The sequence below is a fragment of the Erpetoichthys calabaricus genome, chromosome 7 (genome assembly GCF_900747795.2).
Source record: "Erpetoichthys calabaricus chromosome 7, fErpCal1.3, whole genome shotgun sequence".
In the NCBI taxonomy this organism is placed as follows: Eukaryota; Metazoa; Chordata; class Cladistia; order Polypteriformes; family Polypteridae; genus Erpetoichthys; species Erpetoichthys calabaricus.
The window spans coordinates 5,115,404-5,131,343 of NC_041400.2; the positions used below are offsets into that span (position 1 = coordinate 5,115,404).

General features: G+C 42.3%; 1 protein-coding gene across 1 annotated transcript in view; it reads right to left on the reverse strand.

The window, feature by feature from the left end:
• Positions 1 to 15,940, reverse strand: part of grin3a (glutamate receptor, ionotropic, N-methyl-D-aspartate 3A) — a 108,299-nt gene that overhangs the window by 55,087 nt on the left and 37,272 nt on the right. Inside the window, exon 2 of the mRNA XM_028804530.2 lies at positions 6,444 to 7,045. Within this exon, the coding sequence (XP_028660363.1) occupies positions 6,444 to 7,045 (602 nt within the window). The remainder of the gene's footprint in view (positions 1 to 6,443; positions 7,046 to 15,940) is intronic.

Sequence of the window (15,940 nt, forward strand, 5' to 3'; positions counted from 1 at the left end):
CCTCCTTGGACTTGAACTCCACATGTCAGGACGCTATATAACCTGACATGTCTCCTCTTAATCTTCTTTTCCATAAACTGCCAAGGCTCAGTTCTTACAATCATTCCTCCTAAATCATCCTCTTTATCCCTGCAGTCAGCCTAGTCGCTCTTCTCTAGACCTTCTCTTGTGCTGTTATGTCCTTTTTGTAGCCTGGAGACCCAAACTGCACCCAGGACTCCAGATGAGGCCTCACCAGTGTGTTATAAAGCTTGATCAGAACCTCCTGTGACTTGTACTGCACACCTCAAGGCGCTATATAACCTGACATTCTGTTAGCCTATTCAATGGCTTCTGATCTCTGTCCGGCAGTTGATCGTGTTGAGTCCACTACTAAGGACTCCTAAGTCCTTCTCATAAGGTGTTCGTTTGATTTTCAGACCTCCCATTGTGTATTCAAACTTCACATTTTTATTTCCTATTACCTGTCTCCCATGTTGTAGTGAAACAAAATAAAGTTTAAAAATTAATAAACAAACAGGTATTGCTAGCTTAGCGGAGGAGAGGTACACTTCAAAATGTGGCGAGAATGGAAGCTGGCATTTGAGTGAGGAGGCCCCACCCGGCTTCCCACTCCTGACGTCACGTTATCCTTTCCCCGCGGCCTGTATCCTCTGTCTCGGATTAGCGCAAATAAATCGCTTCTGTAAGAGAACTATGATACTTAGTACAATGAGAGAAGTCTCAAATTCAATCGGAACGTTCAACCAAATTATAGAAAAAAAACCCGATCTAAATCTGTTATGTAGTTCTCTCGTGAAAAGCGGACACACACATACACACAGATAGACAGACTTACAGATGTTGGATTTTATATACAGTGGAACCTCGGTTCACGACCATAATTCATTCCAAAACTCTGGTTGTAACCCGATTTGGTCGTGACCCGAAGTAATTTCCCCCCATAGGATTGTATGTAAACACAATTAATCCGTTCCAGATTGTACGACCTGTAAGTAAATATATTTTCATTAAAGATTTATAAGCACAAAAATAGTTAATTATACCATAGAATGCACAGTGTAATAGTAAACTAATGTAAAAACATTGAATAACATTGAGACAAACACCCAGGCTCCCTGCTCAGCTGCACGTGCTCTCTCTCTCTCTCTCAGTAGCACGTGAGCCTGTGCTCTCTCTCTCTCTCTCTCTCTCTCTCTCTCTCTCTCTCTCTCTCAGCAGCATGCGAGCCTGTGCTCACTCTCAGCTGCACGCGCTCTCTCTCTCTCTCTCTCTCTCAGCAGCATTCAAGCCTGTGTTCGCTCTCTCTCTCTTTCAGCAGCACGTGAGCCTATGCTCTCTCTCTCTCTCTCTCTCTCTCTCTCTCAGCAGCATTCAAGCCTGTGCTCTCTCTCTCTCTCTCAGTAGCACGTGAGCCTGTGCTCACTCTTGCTCTCTCTCTCTCTTAGCAGCACGTGAGCCTGTGCTCGCACTCTCTCTCTCTCTCTCTCTCTCTCAGCAGCATGCGAGCCTGTGCTCACTCTCAGCTGCACGCGCTCTCTCTCTCTCTCAGCAGCATTCAAGCCTGTGCTCGTTCTCTCTCTCTCAGCAGCACACGAGCCTGTGCTCCTCTCTCTCTCTCTCAGCATCATTGGAACCTGTGCTCACTCTCAGCTGCACGCGCTCTCTCTCTCTCTCTCTCTCAGCAGCATTCAAGCCTGTGTTCGCTCTCTCTCTCTTTCAGCAGCACGTGAGCCTATGCTCTCTCTCTCTCTCTCTCTCTCTCTCAGCAGCATTCAAGCCTGTGCTCTCTCTCTCTCTCTCAGCAGCACGTGAGCCCATGCTCTTTCTCTCTCTCTCTCTCTATCTCTCTCTCAGTAGCATGTGAGCCTGTGCTCGCTCTTGTTCTCTCTCTCTCTCAGCAGTATGCGAGCCTGTGCTCACTCTCAGCTGCACGCGCTCTCTCTCTTTCTCTCTCTCAGCAGCATTCAAGCCTGTGCTCTCTCTCTCTCTCTCTTTCAGCAGCACATGAGCCTATGCTCGCTCTCGCTCTCTCTGTCTCAGCTGCACCTACTTTATTTATTTAGTTATTTATTAAAACTGGCCTTTTTGATGGGAGCTGTGGACCCACTATACCACAGGAGGAAGCTGGATTGAGAGGAGGTTACAGTTTTAAGGGAGAGTCCCTCTGCATGATGCACCGTGAACAATGTACAGTACAGGGAGAGACTGAACGCGTGCGGAAATCATCGGTGCGCACAAACCGAAAGGGAAACTGGTTTGTTGGTATACTGAGTGTGTGGCCGTGAACAATTGCAAAAGTTTGGCGAACTTTTTGGTCGTAACCCGATTTGTACGTGTTCCGAGACATTCGTGAACCGAGGTTCCACTGTATAGAGAGATGTGTAATACTTTGAATTTACTGCCATTAAACTCCATTATCCACAAATCTGCCCAAGAGTGTCTGCTGTCCAAGTCCCTCTAATGATGACTCAACGTATTCTAGATGATCTGCCAATCCTGCTCTCTTGGTATCATCTGCAAACATAACCAGCTTGTTTTTTGTATTCTTATCCAAACAAATCATTACATAAAATTACAAATAGCAGCGGCCCCAGCACTGCCCCCTGCTGGACACCACTCTTAACATCACTCTGCACCATCACCATCACCCTCTGCTTCCTGTGTCTGAGCCAATCCTGCACCCATCCACACACCACACCCTGAACTGCCATGTCTTTTAGTTTGATGCCCACCCTTCTCATGTGGCACCTCATCAAGTGCTTTCTGAATGTCAAGTTAAATAATCTTCTATGCACCACTTTGCTTCCTCATAGAATTCCAGCATGTTAGTAAAACTTGACCCCCATCTTCTGAACTCCATGCTGACTGTTCAGTAAAACCGCTGTGCTTGCCATGTGCTCCTTAATCTTAACCTTAATAATATCTTCCATTAATTTACCTGTGATGCACATTAGCTTACTGGCCTGTAGTTATTTGGATTTGCCCGGTCACCCTTTTTCATATAACGGGATAATATTTGCCGTTTTCCAGTCCTTTGAAATTTCCTCAGTGTGGAGTAACCTCCTAAAAATATGCATCATGGGTTTATATCTGTACTCGCTAGCCTCCTTAGAAACTTGAGATTAAATATTATTTGGTCCTGGTGATTTGTTTGATTTCAGCCTATTTAATCACAGCTGCTCTTCTCCCTCTACAATTTCAAAATCTCTCAGTTCCCCCTTAGTAGTCCCTGTTACATGCTGGGTGTTTATCTTCTTCCTCACTTGTGAAGAACTCAGAAAAATACAACAATACAGAATCTGCTGTTTCACTGTCTGTTTTTTTTAACCCTTAAACTACTACATAATTGGGGGGTTAATGCACCCCCCCCCCCGGGACGCCAAATAATTTTTTGCTGCACTTTTTAAGGAAGCGTCACAATTCACCAAGAAAAAAGTGAAATTTTAATGGAACATGTAATTTTTTTTCATGCAAAGAGCATCACAATTACTGCAACACGGATCATTTTACACACCGCCAATGAACTGTAAAAACTATTTAAAAAAATACTGCAACAATCTCTTATGATACAGTGCATCCGAAAAGTATTCACAGCACATCACTTTTTCCACATTTTGTTATGTTACAGCCTTATTCCAAAATGGATTAAATTCATTTTTTTCCTCAGAATTCTACACACAACACCCCATAATGACAACGTGAAAAAAGTTTACTTGAGATTTTTGCAAATTTATTAAAAATAAAAAAATTGAGAAATCCCATGTCCATAAGTATTCACAGCCTTTGCTCAATACTTTGTCGATGCCCCTTTGGCAGCAATTCCAGCCTCAAGTCTTTTTGAATATGATGCCACAAGCTTGGCACACCTATCCTTGGCCAGTTTGACCCATTCCTCTTTGCAGCACCTCTCAAGCTCCATCAGGTTGGATGGGAAGCGTCGGTGCACAGCCATTTTAAGATCTCTCCAGAGATGTTCAATCGGATTCAAGTCTGGGCTCTGGCTGGGCCACTCAAGGACATTCACAGAGTTGTCCTGAAGCCACTCCTTTGATATCTTGGCTGTGTGCTTAGGGTTGTTGTCCTGCTGAAAGATGAACCGTCACCCCAGTCTGAGGTCAAGAGCGCTCTGGAGCAGGTTTTCATCCAGGATGTCTCCGTACATTGCTGCAGTCATCTTTCCCTTTATCCTGACTAGTCTGCCAGTCCCTGCCACTGAAAAACATCCCCACAGCATGATGCTGCCACCACCATGCTTCACTGTAGGGATGGTGCCTGGTTTCCTCCAAACGTGACGTCCGGCATTCACACTAAAGACTTCAATCTTTGTCTCATCAGACCAGAGAATTTTCTTTCTCATGGTCTGAGAGTCCTTCAGGTGCCTTTTGTCAAACTCCAGGCGGGCTGCCATGTGCCTTTTACTAAGGAGTGGCTTCCGTCTGGCCACTCTGCCACACAGGCCTGATTGGTGAATTGCTGCAGAGATGGTTGTCCTTCTGGAAGGTTCTCCTCTCTCCACAGAGGACCTCTGGAGCTCTGACAGAGTGACCATCGGGTTCTTGGTCACCTCCATGACTAAGGCCCTTCTCCCCCGATTGCTCAGTTTAGATGGCCGGCCAGCTCTAGGAAGAGTCTTGGTGGTTTCGAACTTCTTCCACTTACGGATGATGGAGGCCACTGTGCTCATTGGGACCTTCAGAGCAGCAGAAATGTTTCTGTAATCTTCCCCAGATTTGTGCCTCGAGACAATCCTGTCTCGGAGGTCTACAGACAATTCCTTTGACTTCATGCTTGGTTTGTGCTCTGACATGAACTGTCAACTGTGGGACCTTCTATAGACAGGTGTGTGCCTTTCCAAATCATGTCCAGTCAACTGAATTTACCACAGGTGGACTCCAATGAAGCTGCAGAAACATCTCAAGGATGATCAGGGGAAACAGGAGGCACCTGAGTTCAATTTTGAGCTTCATGGCAAAGGCTGTGAATACTTATGTACATGTGCTTTCTCAATTTTTATATTTTTAATAAATTTGCCAAAATCTCAAGTAAATCTTTTTCACGTTGTCATTATGGGGTGTTGTGTGTAGAATTCTGAGGAAAAAAATGAATGTAATCCATTTTGGAATAAGGCTGTAACATAACAAAATGTGGAAAAAGTGATGCGCTGTGAATACTTTCCGGATGCACTGTATGTACAAGGCGCAAGTGACGCCATTGATGAAATTCAGTAAATCACTGCGCTTGAACTGGCTGCCCACAAAGGCCAACGCTGATGCTAGCAGGCCAGTCGAGTGCAGTGGCTGAATCCCAGGGACAGTGATTCTGCAGTCCTGCAGGGGGCGCCAGTGGTCATGAGCTGGCTGCTCAATGAATTTACGGCATGGACTGATCAGCTACAGCGTGCTGGAAAATTACACTGGGAACCGACTATAATTGGTTGTGGCGTTCAACGAATGTACATCACTGAAAATACTCGGCTCCGGCGTGTTGGCAAATTACACTGGGAACTGAATAAAGCTGCTTGGGGCGGTTTAAGGGTTTAATTCCCCTTTGCTATTCCTGCTTCCCTTCACCTCCTTCTTGACTGATCTTTTACTACTTAAAGCAGAGGTTCTCAAACTGTGGGTGCGAATGTTGCCATATGTGGCATAATTTCGCTATTCGTAGGGAAATTTTAAGCTTGTAACGGTGTATCGGCAGCAAAAAATATAGGAATAAATTTTATTAGGGTTTCAAAAAAACGTTAAGGGGGGGCGCAATTAAAACTGTTATGAAAACTCGGGTTGCAAATACTTAAAGGCTGAGAAACGCTGACTTAAAGATTGAAAGAATCTCGTTGGGTCGTCTTTCGCCGTATCTGCTATTCTCCTCTCTAACTGTCTTTCTGCCTCCCTGATATCGTTCATAATGGTTGCCCTCATGTCCTCAAATGCCCAACGATTAGTATTGGAGTTATTAGTCTTATATGCCTTATTTGTGTTTTTTCCTTTGTGATATCTTTTTTATCTCTTACTTTCCCAGGGGGTTACTGAGTTTTTATTTTTATTTTTTTTTTATTATTTTCTACCGATTTCAATTTTCGGGATGTACCTGTCCTCCATTATATGCAAAATGTTTTAAAATCCATCCATCCAGCCATCCATTTTCCAACCTGCTGAATCCAAACACAGGGTCACGGGGGTCTGCTGGAGCCAATCCCAGCCAACACAGGGCACAAGGCAGGAACCAAACCCGGGTAGGGTGCCAACCCACCGCAGTGTTTTAAAATCTATCCCACTAACTCTTCCCATAAAAGCTTAACCCTCTTTGACTTTGCTGCATCTGCTCCAAAGTTTTCCCAACCAAAGTTAAACTTGACGGGTTTGGTCTTTCCTTCCATTCTCTTCCAAACCAAAGTAGGCCTGTAACTCAGCTAGTGAAAAAATGTATCTGAAAGAGGTTACCTGGAAAGGTACTGCCCTGAGGTAATGTTTCTTTCTTCGATGTCCATGCAGTTTGTAGTACTGGGAAGGAGTGCCAGCTCTGGGCGTACGTAAGAAGCTGTCCCCACCGCTCGTGCCACTAGTTCGAGGGCATCCTTCACAAAGTGTTCCGAAGCAGGTTCACTTGTAGTACCATGTGCCAACAGACCCATTGGCAGCCCTTCCGTCCTTAGCTCAACCACGTTCTGTGAATCCCCCAAAATCCAATGGCAGTCGGGCAACAGGGAGCCGTACCGAGTGACTACTTGAAACATTTTCCTGATATCCTTTATGTCACAGCCGTATGTCACGACGGCAGATGTGGTGTCTTTCAAAGATTCTAAATGCGATTGGACAGATGTGTTCAGGTCTGTGCTGGAGCGGTTGTTCGTGGTGATGTTGACGATAGATCCCAAGTGAAACTTGGAGTGGTTTCGTAAAAGAAATAAAAACTCGGAAATATCCCACTCCTGGCACAGAACAATGCTGACATCATACCAGTTGTTCATGGTAAGTAGGGAGAAAACAACGTTTGCCTGAGGAACGGGTGGATTTTGCAGACGCATCTGGAGATGAAGTGGATTCTACAGAAAGAGAGAGAGAAACAGGTGTAAACAAATGTAAGGAAACTGATTTCAGCCATTAGAAAATCGACCACCATTAATTCCCATAGGATTGAAAAAATTGAAAATGGGATCTCCTTAACATCTTTTGGGTTTCTCATAATCAATAATAAGATCAGAAAGTGTCACACGTGCGCATGGGAGGCAGCTAAAGGACCTGAATGAGAGTAATTCCATGCCAGACCAGGGGGTGGCAGTGTGCACTAACTCTCTCACTTCTCTGCAGACCAGTTACGGGAAATTCCACATGGCTCTGATGATGTCACTCCCAAGGGTCTCCTCCTGACTTGAGATCTCACACAGGGGGCTCAGATTTTCTAAGTAGTGTCCTATAGTACAATTTGAAAGTATTTGCATTGTATATAGTATTTGTATAAAGTATCTGTTCTGTGCCATACTGAATAGCCTGTCATCCCAACATGAATGGAGGGTGGTTCGCTTTGCCAGGATGGAAGGCCTAAATGGGAGAACATGAATTTACTTTAATTCCATCCGGGTTGGTTGTCTGTACCTTTCCCAGAAGGACAGAAATTTGTGTCTGGTGGTTGGGGATCTTTGCTGCCCCCTAAAGTCCCTAATTGCCACAGACGCAGTTCTGTCCTGTTCTGTTTTGTTTCATACCAAATCTTGACATGTTTTTCTCAACGTTCCAGATAATAAATTACAATGCAAAGCTCCTCTCTGCTCCCTTCCACACTTCAGTGAGTGCCATCTGCTGCTTTCTGACTCAATTACACAATTCCACAATTAAGAGTGGAAATGTTCACAATGCAATTAACGAAGATCATCGTCGGACTATTGAAGAGATTTCCAAATCGACTTGTGTGTCTTGGGAGTTCTTGCCACCCTCTCTACTCGCCTGATCTTGTTCCCGCATATGAAAAAAGAATTCAAAGGAAAGCGTCTTTGTACCGTGGATTGAAGAGGTGAATTCCAAAACCTGCTTAGTACATTTTTTGGTGAACTTTAGGTGAAGCATGGTTGTGACTCATCAAAGGGTTGGCTATGTGCTTGGCATTGAAGTGGGCTTCAAAACCTGCTAAGTACCAAAATATAGTGCTATAAATTTTGATGTGACTTTCAAAACCTGTTAAATACATAACCAGCTTAGTTCCAAAAGCTGCTAAGTACACCAACATAAACAGAAAGACCACGTATTCGGGTGACGTTTGTAGTCACACTATTGTGAAACGTGGCAGCAAAATAAAAAAACTTGTCAGCTGACCCACTTCCACTGAATTGTTGTGTTAATCCAGCAAAAGCAAAGGATGTCAAAATGCATCCATCCATCCATCCTCTTCCGCTTGTGGTCTTTGTCCATCCATCCATCCTCTTTTATTTTGTTCTTAATTTTGCCTTATACAATTTCTTGTATTAGAAATTTGTTAGTTTTCGCATACCCCTTGGGGTCAGAGCGCAGGGTCAGCCATTGTACGGCGCCCCTGGAGGAATTACAGGTTAAGGGTCTTGCTCAAGGGCCCAGCAGAGTAGGATCTCTTTTATCAGTGACGGGGATTCGAACCGGCAACCTTCTGGACACCCGCACAGATCCTTAGCCTCAGAGCCACCACTTCCGCTTATCCGAGATCGGGTCGCAGGGGCAGCAGCTTGAACAGAGATGCCCAAACTTCCCTCTCCCCGGCCAATTCTTCTAGCTCTTCCGGGAGAATCCCGAGGCGTTCCCAGGCCAGCCGAGAGACATAGTCCCTCCAGCGTGTCCTGTGGTCTTCCCCGTGGAACACCTCACCAGGGAGGCATCCAGGAGGCATCCTGATCAGATGCCCGAGCCACCTCAACTGACTCCTCTCGATGCGGAGGAGCAGCGGCTCTACTCTGAGCTCCTCCCAGATGATTGAGCTTCTCACCCTATCTTTAAGGGAAATGTTGAAATGTTGCTTAGCAAAATGGGAGTCAATATGGACAATCCGCAATCAGAAAAAGTTAGAGTTCTACCTCCCAATCATTGGAACAGCTAACAAAAACATTAAACCAATGGCAGACAGTGATACCGAAATATATGAAGAAGACGATGTAGAATACATCTATTCACATTCTAGAGATTGCTTATAACTTTTTTAATTTACTATTTAAACAATGCTTAACAGGAATTCGTGACTTTTAGCATTACTTTTTAGCTAAATAGTTTAGAGACTAAAAGCTCTGTATCTCATATATAATAAAAATATTTCAAGATCCAGAGCACTTTTGATGAAAGTTTCTATAGGTTTATGGAATAGCATTTATTTAGCGTCAAAACCTGCTAAATACTTTTTTTCCTATTTTTTACAAAAATGTACAATATTCAGATTTCAGAGATGTCCAGCAATTAACCTTAAGTAATGTAACAACCAACATTCTGCAAAAAGAATTTTAAAAATATCATTTCGAATACTTAAAAATTATTTTTCTCCTTTTCACAAAAAGTTGTCTCCTGTACTTAGCTGATTTTGCAACTCAGCTCTTCAATCGCTGCAGGCCTTCAGCAATTCCAAAAATGTTTTCACTGGTGGGAAAACCATTGGGACAAGTGCATTCATTCACATGGAGAGTACTTTGAAGGAGACTAAAGTTTCAGTAAGCAAAAATGATTAAAACTATTTTTTATTTTTGAATTATCGTTGTATTTTCCTCTACTTACTCTACTTACCTGTTTTCTTCAAGGGTAAGTGTACTCGTCAAGTTCGTTATCGGGTTGGTCTACTGTTGCACTTTAAGATTAACACACTCATACATAGATATACGCAGACACAGAGACCCTAAACCACAACAGTGCCCCATGAATGACACACACACACACACACAGCTGGTTAATCTCTAGCACTTTAAACCACACAAGTGCCTTAGGAATAACACAGCCTGTCACTCTCTCAGCACTTCAAGAGACTTACTTATTATTGGTACGAACAACATTCAATGTTTTAATGATATCTCAGACCTAAATATTACTTTTGGTCTACAAGAATACATTTAAACATACAAAAGCTCATCACTCTTGACTATAGGCCATTTATCAGCCAAGAATGCCTTACTTTATGTACTGTTCCCTGCTTTTGGGTGGAGCTCTCACCCTCAGCCTTAATAAACCTCGCAGCACAGAGCGTATGGAAAACCTCCCGCCGCACCAGGTGCTCTAAGAAATCTACATTATTACTTCAATCACTCTAGACATCAAGACAAAGCATAGAAAGTTAAAAGCCTCATGGTATTTATTAGAGGAATAATAATAATATTAGTGGAACAAAGAAAAATAGAAAATAGGACTGATAGTAAGGTCTGGATATATGTAGCCTTTAGAAAAAGTTTACAAAAAAGTGAAAGATGTCAAGGATGAATGTCACAGGTGGCTTGTGTTCTCGCACTCATAGTTATTCATTAGATGCTTTTCTGATGATCAGATGGAAACGGCCACCCATTGACGTCGCTCTGTTCTCTTCTGACGTTTTCGTTCCTTCTTCTTCTTCCCCCCTGTATCACTCCTCAGACGAGGCATATTTATTCTAAAGTTCTACTGGGGGTTTTTACAAGATGTGATTGTTAGATAGGGCGGCACGGTGGCGCAGTGGGTAGCGCTGCTGCCTCGCAGTTGAGATACCTGGGGACCTGGGTTCACTTCCCGGGTCCTCCCTGCGTGGAGTTTGCATGTTCTCCCTGTGTCTGCGTGGGTTTCCTCCGGGCGCTCCGGTTTCCTCCCACAGTCCAAAGACATGCAGGTTAGGTGGATTGGCGATTCTAAATTGGCCCTAGTGTCTGCTTGGTGTGTGGGTGTGTTTGTGTGTGTCCTGCAGTAGGTTGGCACCCTGCCCAGGATTGGTTCCTGCCTTGTGCCCTGTGTTGGCTGGGATTGGCTCCAGCAGACCCCCGTGACCCTGTGTTCGGATTCAGCGGGTTGGAAAATGGATGGATGGATGGATTGTTAGATATTCTGATTAACTGGCTGTCGATATAATGAATGAATTTATTTGTTCGTTTTCCCAAACAATAAAACTTTTTTTGATGTTGTCTGAGGGATCGGCTAGGTCTTCCTTTCCCAGGCTGTAAAATAATTAGATGTCCATCCTTTCTCGGGTTATAAAGTAATTGATAACCTGAGCCACCAGCATGTCTTCCTTTCTTTGTTGGAACAGCTGTTTTAAAAGTGAGGTATAACTGGGAAGAAGACATGCTTTGATTTGTCCTGAATGTAGTTCATCTGTTGTCTTGTCTTCAACAAAATATAATGGAAATATAAACCAAAATGTACAGATTTTGTACCTATAATCAGAATATAAGTTTAATATGTCACTGTGCTCTGTGCAAATACGCGTATTTTATATCTGCTTTTCTTTTATTTCTACTCACATGCACAGCTGAGCCAGATTTAGTACAGGGGTCCAGCATTTAGAACTGCTAGGCAAAGCATTTTAAGACAAGACAAGTTAAGGACAACTGCGAAATGGGCAACGTGCACTATTTCTGTGTGTAAAACTCAGCATGAAATTGAATTCTTTCTTTGCCTTGTTTGGAATTGTATTATTCACCTAAGTGGGGGCCTGCACATGGAGAAAGGGTATAAAGCCTTGGAACATTGCCCGGCACACCTTTGAAGCTGACAGATGGATGGGAGACACCCTCATCCAATCCGGAAAATCCTTCCAACGCAGTGACAAAGATGACAGACTCTATACATCGGGCCCCAACTTCGATGACGATCTTGTCATGGCTTCCTCGTCTGTTATGCTGCGTAAACCGCCATTAAAGTGGGCTAAGCTATTTCTCCTATGTGATTTCTTACAGCCGTGTCACTAAAGGAGGGATATCGCCTTTTTATATTATATCTGTATAGTTTTTGGATTATGTAACATGCCGCAATTACAAAAGAACTTATTCAAACAAGGGAGCCAGACCCCACTACTGGATACAGTACCCCACAATAATTTTCAATTCCAGTTATTCATGGATGCCGCAATCAAACCCACAATGCTATTAAAAAAAAATACAAAAATCAGTTCAATCCAAAAAATCCACTTCATCACAGAAAGTTAAGATTCATTCAACACTAAAATCCCACCCTCACCCCCTTACAGAAGACTAATTAGCAATGAAAGGTCCATTTTATTTTACTTCTTCATATTGATTAAAGCAACAGGAGTTAAACAGAAATGCTGGCAGGCGCCCAGCAGATTTATTTTCAAATGACGTTAATGAAATCAGGCCAGATGGTAAAGAAGCTCTGCAAAGTGCCACCCAAATAAAACAAAGTTTTTACAAGTTGAAGGTGGGCATAAGACAACACTTTGCCATCGGAGCATATTAGGATTCTTTTTTTCTGTGATTTTTTAATAAATTTGCAAACCTTTCTGAAAATATGTTTCCACTTTGTCATTATGGGATACCTTCACCCTGTCCAGGGTTTGTTCCTGCTTTGCTAGTCTGGGAAAGGCTCCGACAGACCCCTGTAACCCCCAAAACGGGTTAGATAGGACTGCCAGATGTCCCTTATATACGGGACATGTCCCATATTTGATAATTTTGACCCTTGTCCCGTACTGACCTGTCAGGGACACTCAAAATTCCCATATTTAGTTCATTTTCAAATTTCGTAATAATAATCTACTTTTACTACCTTCTTACGATACTTAGTTGTAACTTTATAAGTAATTACACTTTCTTTTCTCAGATTCTCTTAATGAAAATAACCCAAATGTAACGAGGAAACGCGTGTTTGCTGCCTGTTTGTAACTTGTTCAGTTGCTGTGGTTGGCTGAGGACAGCGACACTGTCATTGTTTTGCTCTCCTGCTGCGCTGCTGTGCAGTTCTGGATCAGCATTGCAACATACAGCATCAACAAAGTGTGTTCTTACTACTTGCCACAGCCCACTTTTTTTCTAACTGCCTGTATTAAATAATAATAATATTTAAATAATAATAACATTTCTCTGTTGTCTATATTATATATGTATACTAATGCTCTGTGCAAGAGAGGACAGAGCCGACTATAATTCCTTAGAAGGCTGGTGTCCTTCAACATCTGCAATAAGATGCTGCAGATGTTCTATCAGACGGTTGTGATGAACGCCTTCTTCTACGCGGTGGTGTGCTGGGGAGGCAGCATAAAGAAGAAGGACACCTCATGCCTGGACAAACTGGTGAAGAAGGCAGGCTCTATTGTTAATGATTATGATTAATTAATGATATTAGAAATAACATAGTATATCTCCCCAACACTAAGGATCCCCCTAAACCCCAGTACCCCATAATAAACAAATTAAAGTCTTTCACTAGGATAGATTTACCTGATTTACATAAAATAATTTCTCAAATGAAACCCTCCACCTGTGCCCTTGACCCAATACCAACAAATTTTTTCAAAGAAGTATCGGGCGTGCTAATTGATAATGTTCTTGACATAGTAAACTCGTCATTAGATACGGGGGTCTTCCCAGACTGTCTTAAGACTGCGGTAGTTAAACCCCTACTTAAGAAAAATAATCTCGAACCCTCTGCTCTTGAAAATTATAGACCCATCTCTAACCTGCCTTTCTTAAGTAAAATTCTAGAGAAGGCAGTCATTATACAGTTAAATGAGCACCTCAATAAACCTGCTATTCTTGATAAATTTCAGTCAGGTTTTAGAACAAATCACAGCACAGAAACTGCACTCGTTAAAGTAGTAAATGACTTGCGGGTAAATGCAGACAGAGGCCATTTATCTGTTCTCATCCTCTTAGATTTGAGTGCCGCATTTGACACCATTGATCATAATATTCTTAAGAATCGCCTTAGTCAATGGGTGGGCCTCTCTGGCAGTGTCTTAAATTGGTTTGAATCCTACCTGGCAGGGAGAAAATTCTTTGTTAGTTGTGGTAATTATAACTCAAAGACACATGATATTCTATATGGTGTTCCACAAGGCTCTATCCTGGGTCCACTGCTCTTCTCAATCTACATGCTTCCATTAGGTCAGATTACCTCAGGGCACAACGTGAGCTACCACAGCTATGCTGATGACACACAGCTGTATTTATCAATAGCACCTGATGACCCCAAATCTCTTGATTCGCTAACACAATGTCTAACTTGTATCTCAGAATGGATGAATAGTAACTTTCTCAAATTAAATAAAGAAAAAACCGAAATCTTAGTGATTGGCAATAATGGATACAATGAGGCTATTAGAAATAAACTGGATGCATTAGGATTAAAAGTCAAATTGGAGGTAAAAAGCTTAGGGGTAACCGTTGATTGTAATCTGAATTTTAAATCGCATATTAATCAGATCACTAGGACAGCATTTTTTCACCTAAGAAACATAGCAAAAGTTAGACCTCTTATATCATCAAAAGATGCAGAGAAATTAGTTCACGCGTTTGTTTTCAGTCGACTAGATTACTGTAACGCACTCCTCTCAGGACTACCCAAAAAAAGACATCAATCGTTTGCAACTAGTGCAGAATGCAGCTGCTAGAATCCTTACCAGGAAAAGAAAATCCGAACACATTTCTCCAGTTTTGATGTCACTACACTGGTTACCTGTGTCATTCAGAATTGACTTTAAAATTCTGCTTATGGTTTATAAAGCTTTAAATAATCTCGCCCCGTCTTATATATCGGAATGTCTGACATCTTATATTCCAAATCGTAACCTCAGATCCTCAACTGAGTGTCTCCTTAGAATTCCAAGAGCAAAACTTAAAAGAAGTGGTGAGGCGGCCTTCTGCTGTTATGCACCTAAAATCTGGAATAGCCTGCCAGTAGGAATTCGCCAGGCTAATACAGTGGAGCACTTTAAAAAACTACTGAAAACACATTATTTTAACATGGCCTTCTCATAACTTCACTGTAAGTTAATCCTGATACTCTGTATATCTAATTCATTATAATAACTATTCATTCAAAATCTGTACTAACCCCTACTCTCTCTTCTGTTTCCTTTTCCGATGTCCTGTTGGTGGTGGCGTGCGCCACCACCATCTACCCAAAGCACCATGATGTTCCAACAATGATGGATGGATTAAAAGCCAGAAGTCTGTATGACCATCAGCATCAAGTGACTCCGTGAAAAACCCGAACTACAAAGAGGACTATTTCATTTATGTTAGGTAGAATGCCCAAAGGGGACTGGGCGGTCTCGTGGCCTGGAACCCCTACAGATTTTATTTTTTTCTCCAGCCTTCTGGAGTTTTTTTTTTTTTTTTTCTGTCCACCCTGGCCATCGGACCTTACTCCTTTCTATGTTAATTAATGTTGTCTTATTTTAATTTCTTATTTTGTCTTTTATTTTTCTTCTCTCCATTATGTAAAGCACTTTGAGCTACTTTTTGTATGAAAATGTACTATATAAATAAATGTTGTTGTTGTTGTTGTTATTGTTGGCATGGAGCTGGACAGTTTAACATCCGTGGCAGAGCGACGGGCGCTGAGCAGACTCCTGTCAATCATGGAGAATCCACTGCATCCACTGAACAGGATCATCTCCAGACAGAGGAGCAGCTTCAGCGACAGACTGCTGTCACCGTCCTGCTCCACTGACGGACTGAGGAGATCGTTCCTCCATCACACTATGCGACTCTTCAATTCCACCCTGGGGGGTAAACATTATATAAAGTTATTGACTGTTGTACCTGCATTGTTATCACTCTTTAATTTAATATTGTTTTTTATCATTATGCTGCTGCTGGAGTATGTGAATTTCCCCTTGGGATTAATAAAGTATCTATCTATTGTGAAAGAATATTTAGAATTAAGGTGCATCAGTCTTTCCAAATAATAAAAGTATGATGCTAATAGAACTATAAGAAGCATGACACTTATATATTAAATAAGAATGTGCTAAAGCCAACTGAACAAATTTAATCTAATGCAGATTCTAAAGCTAT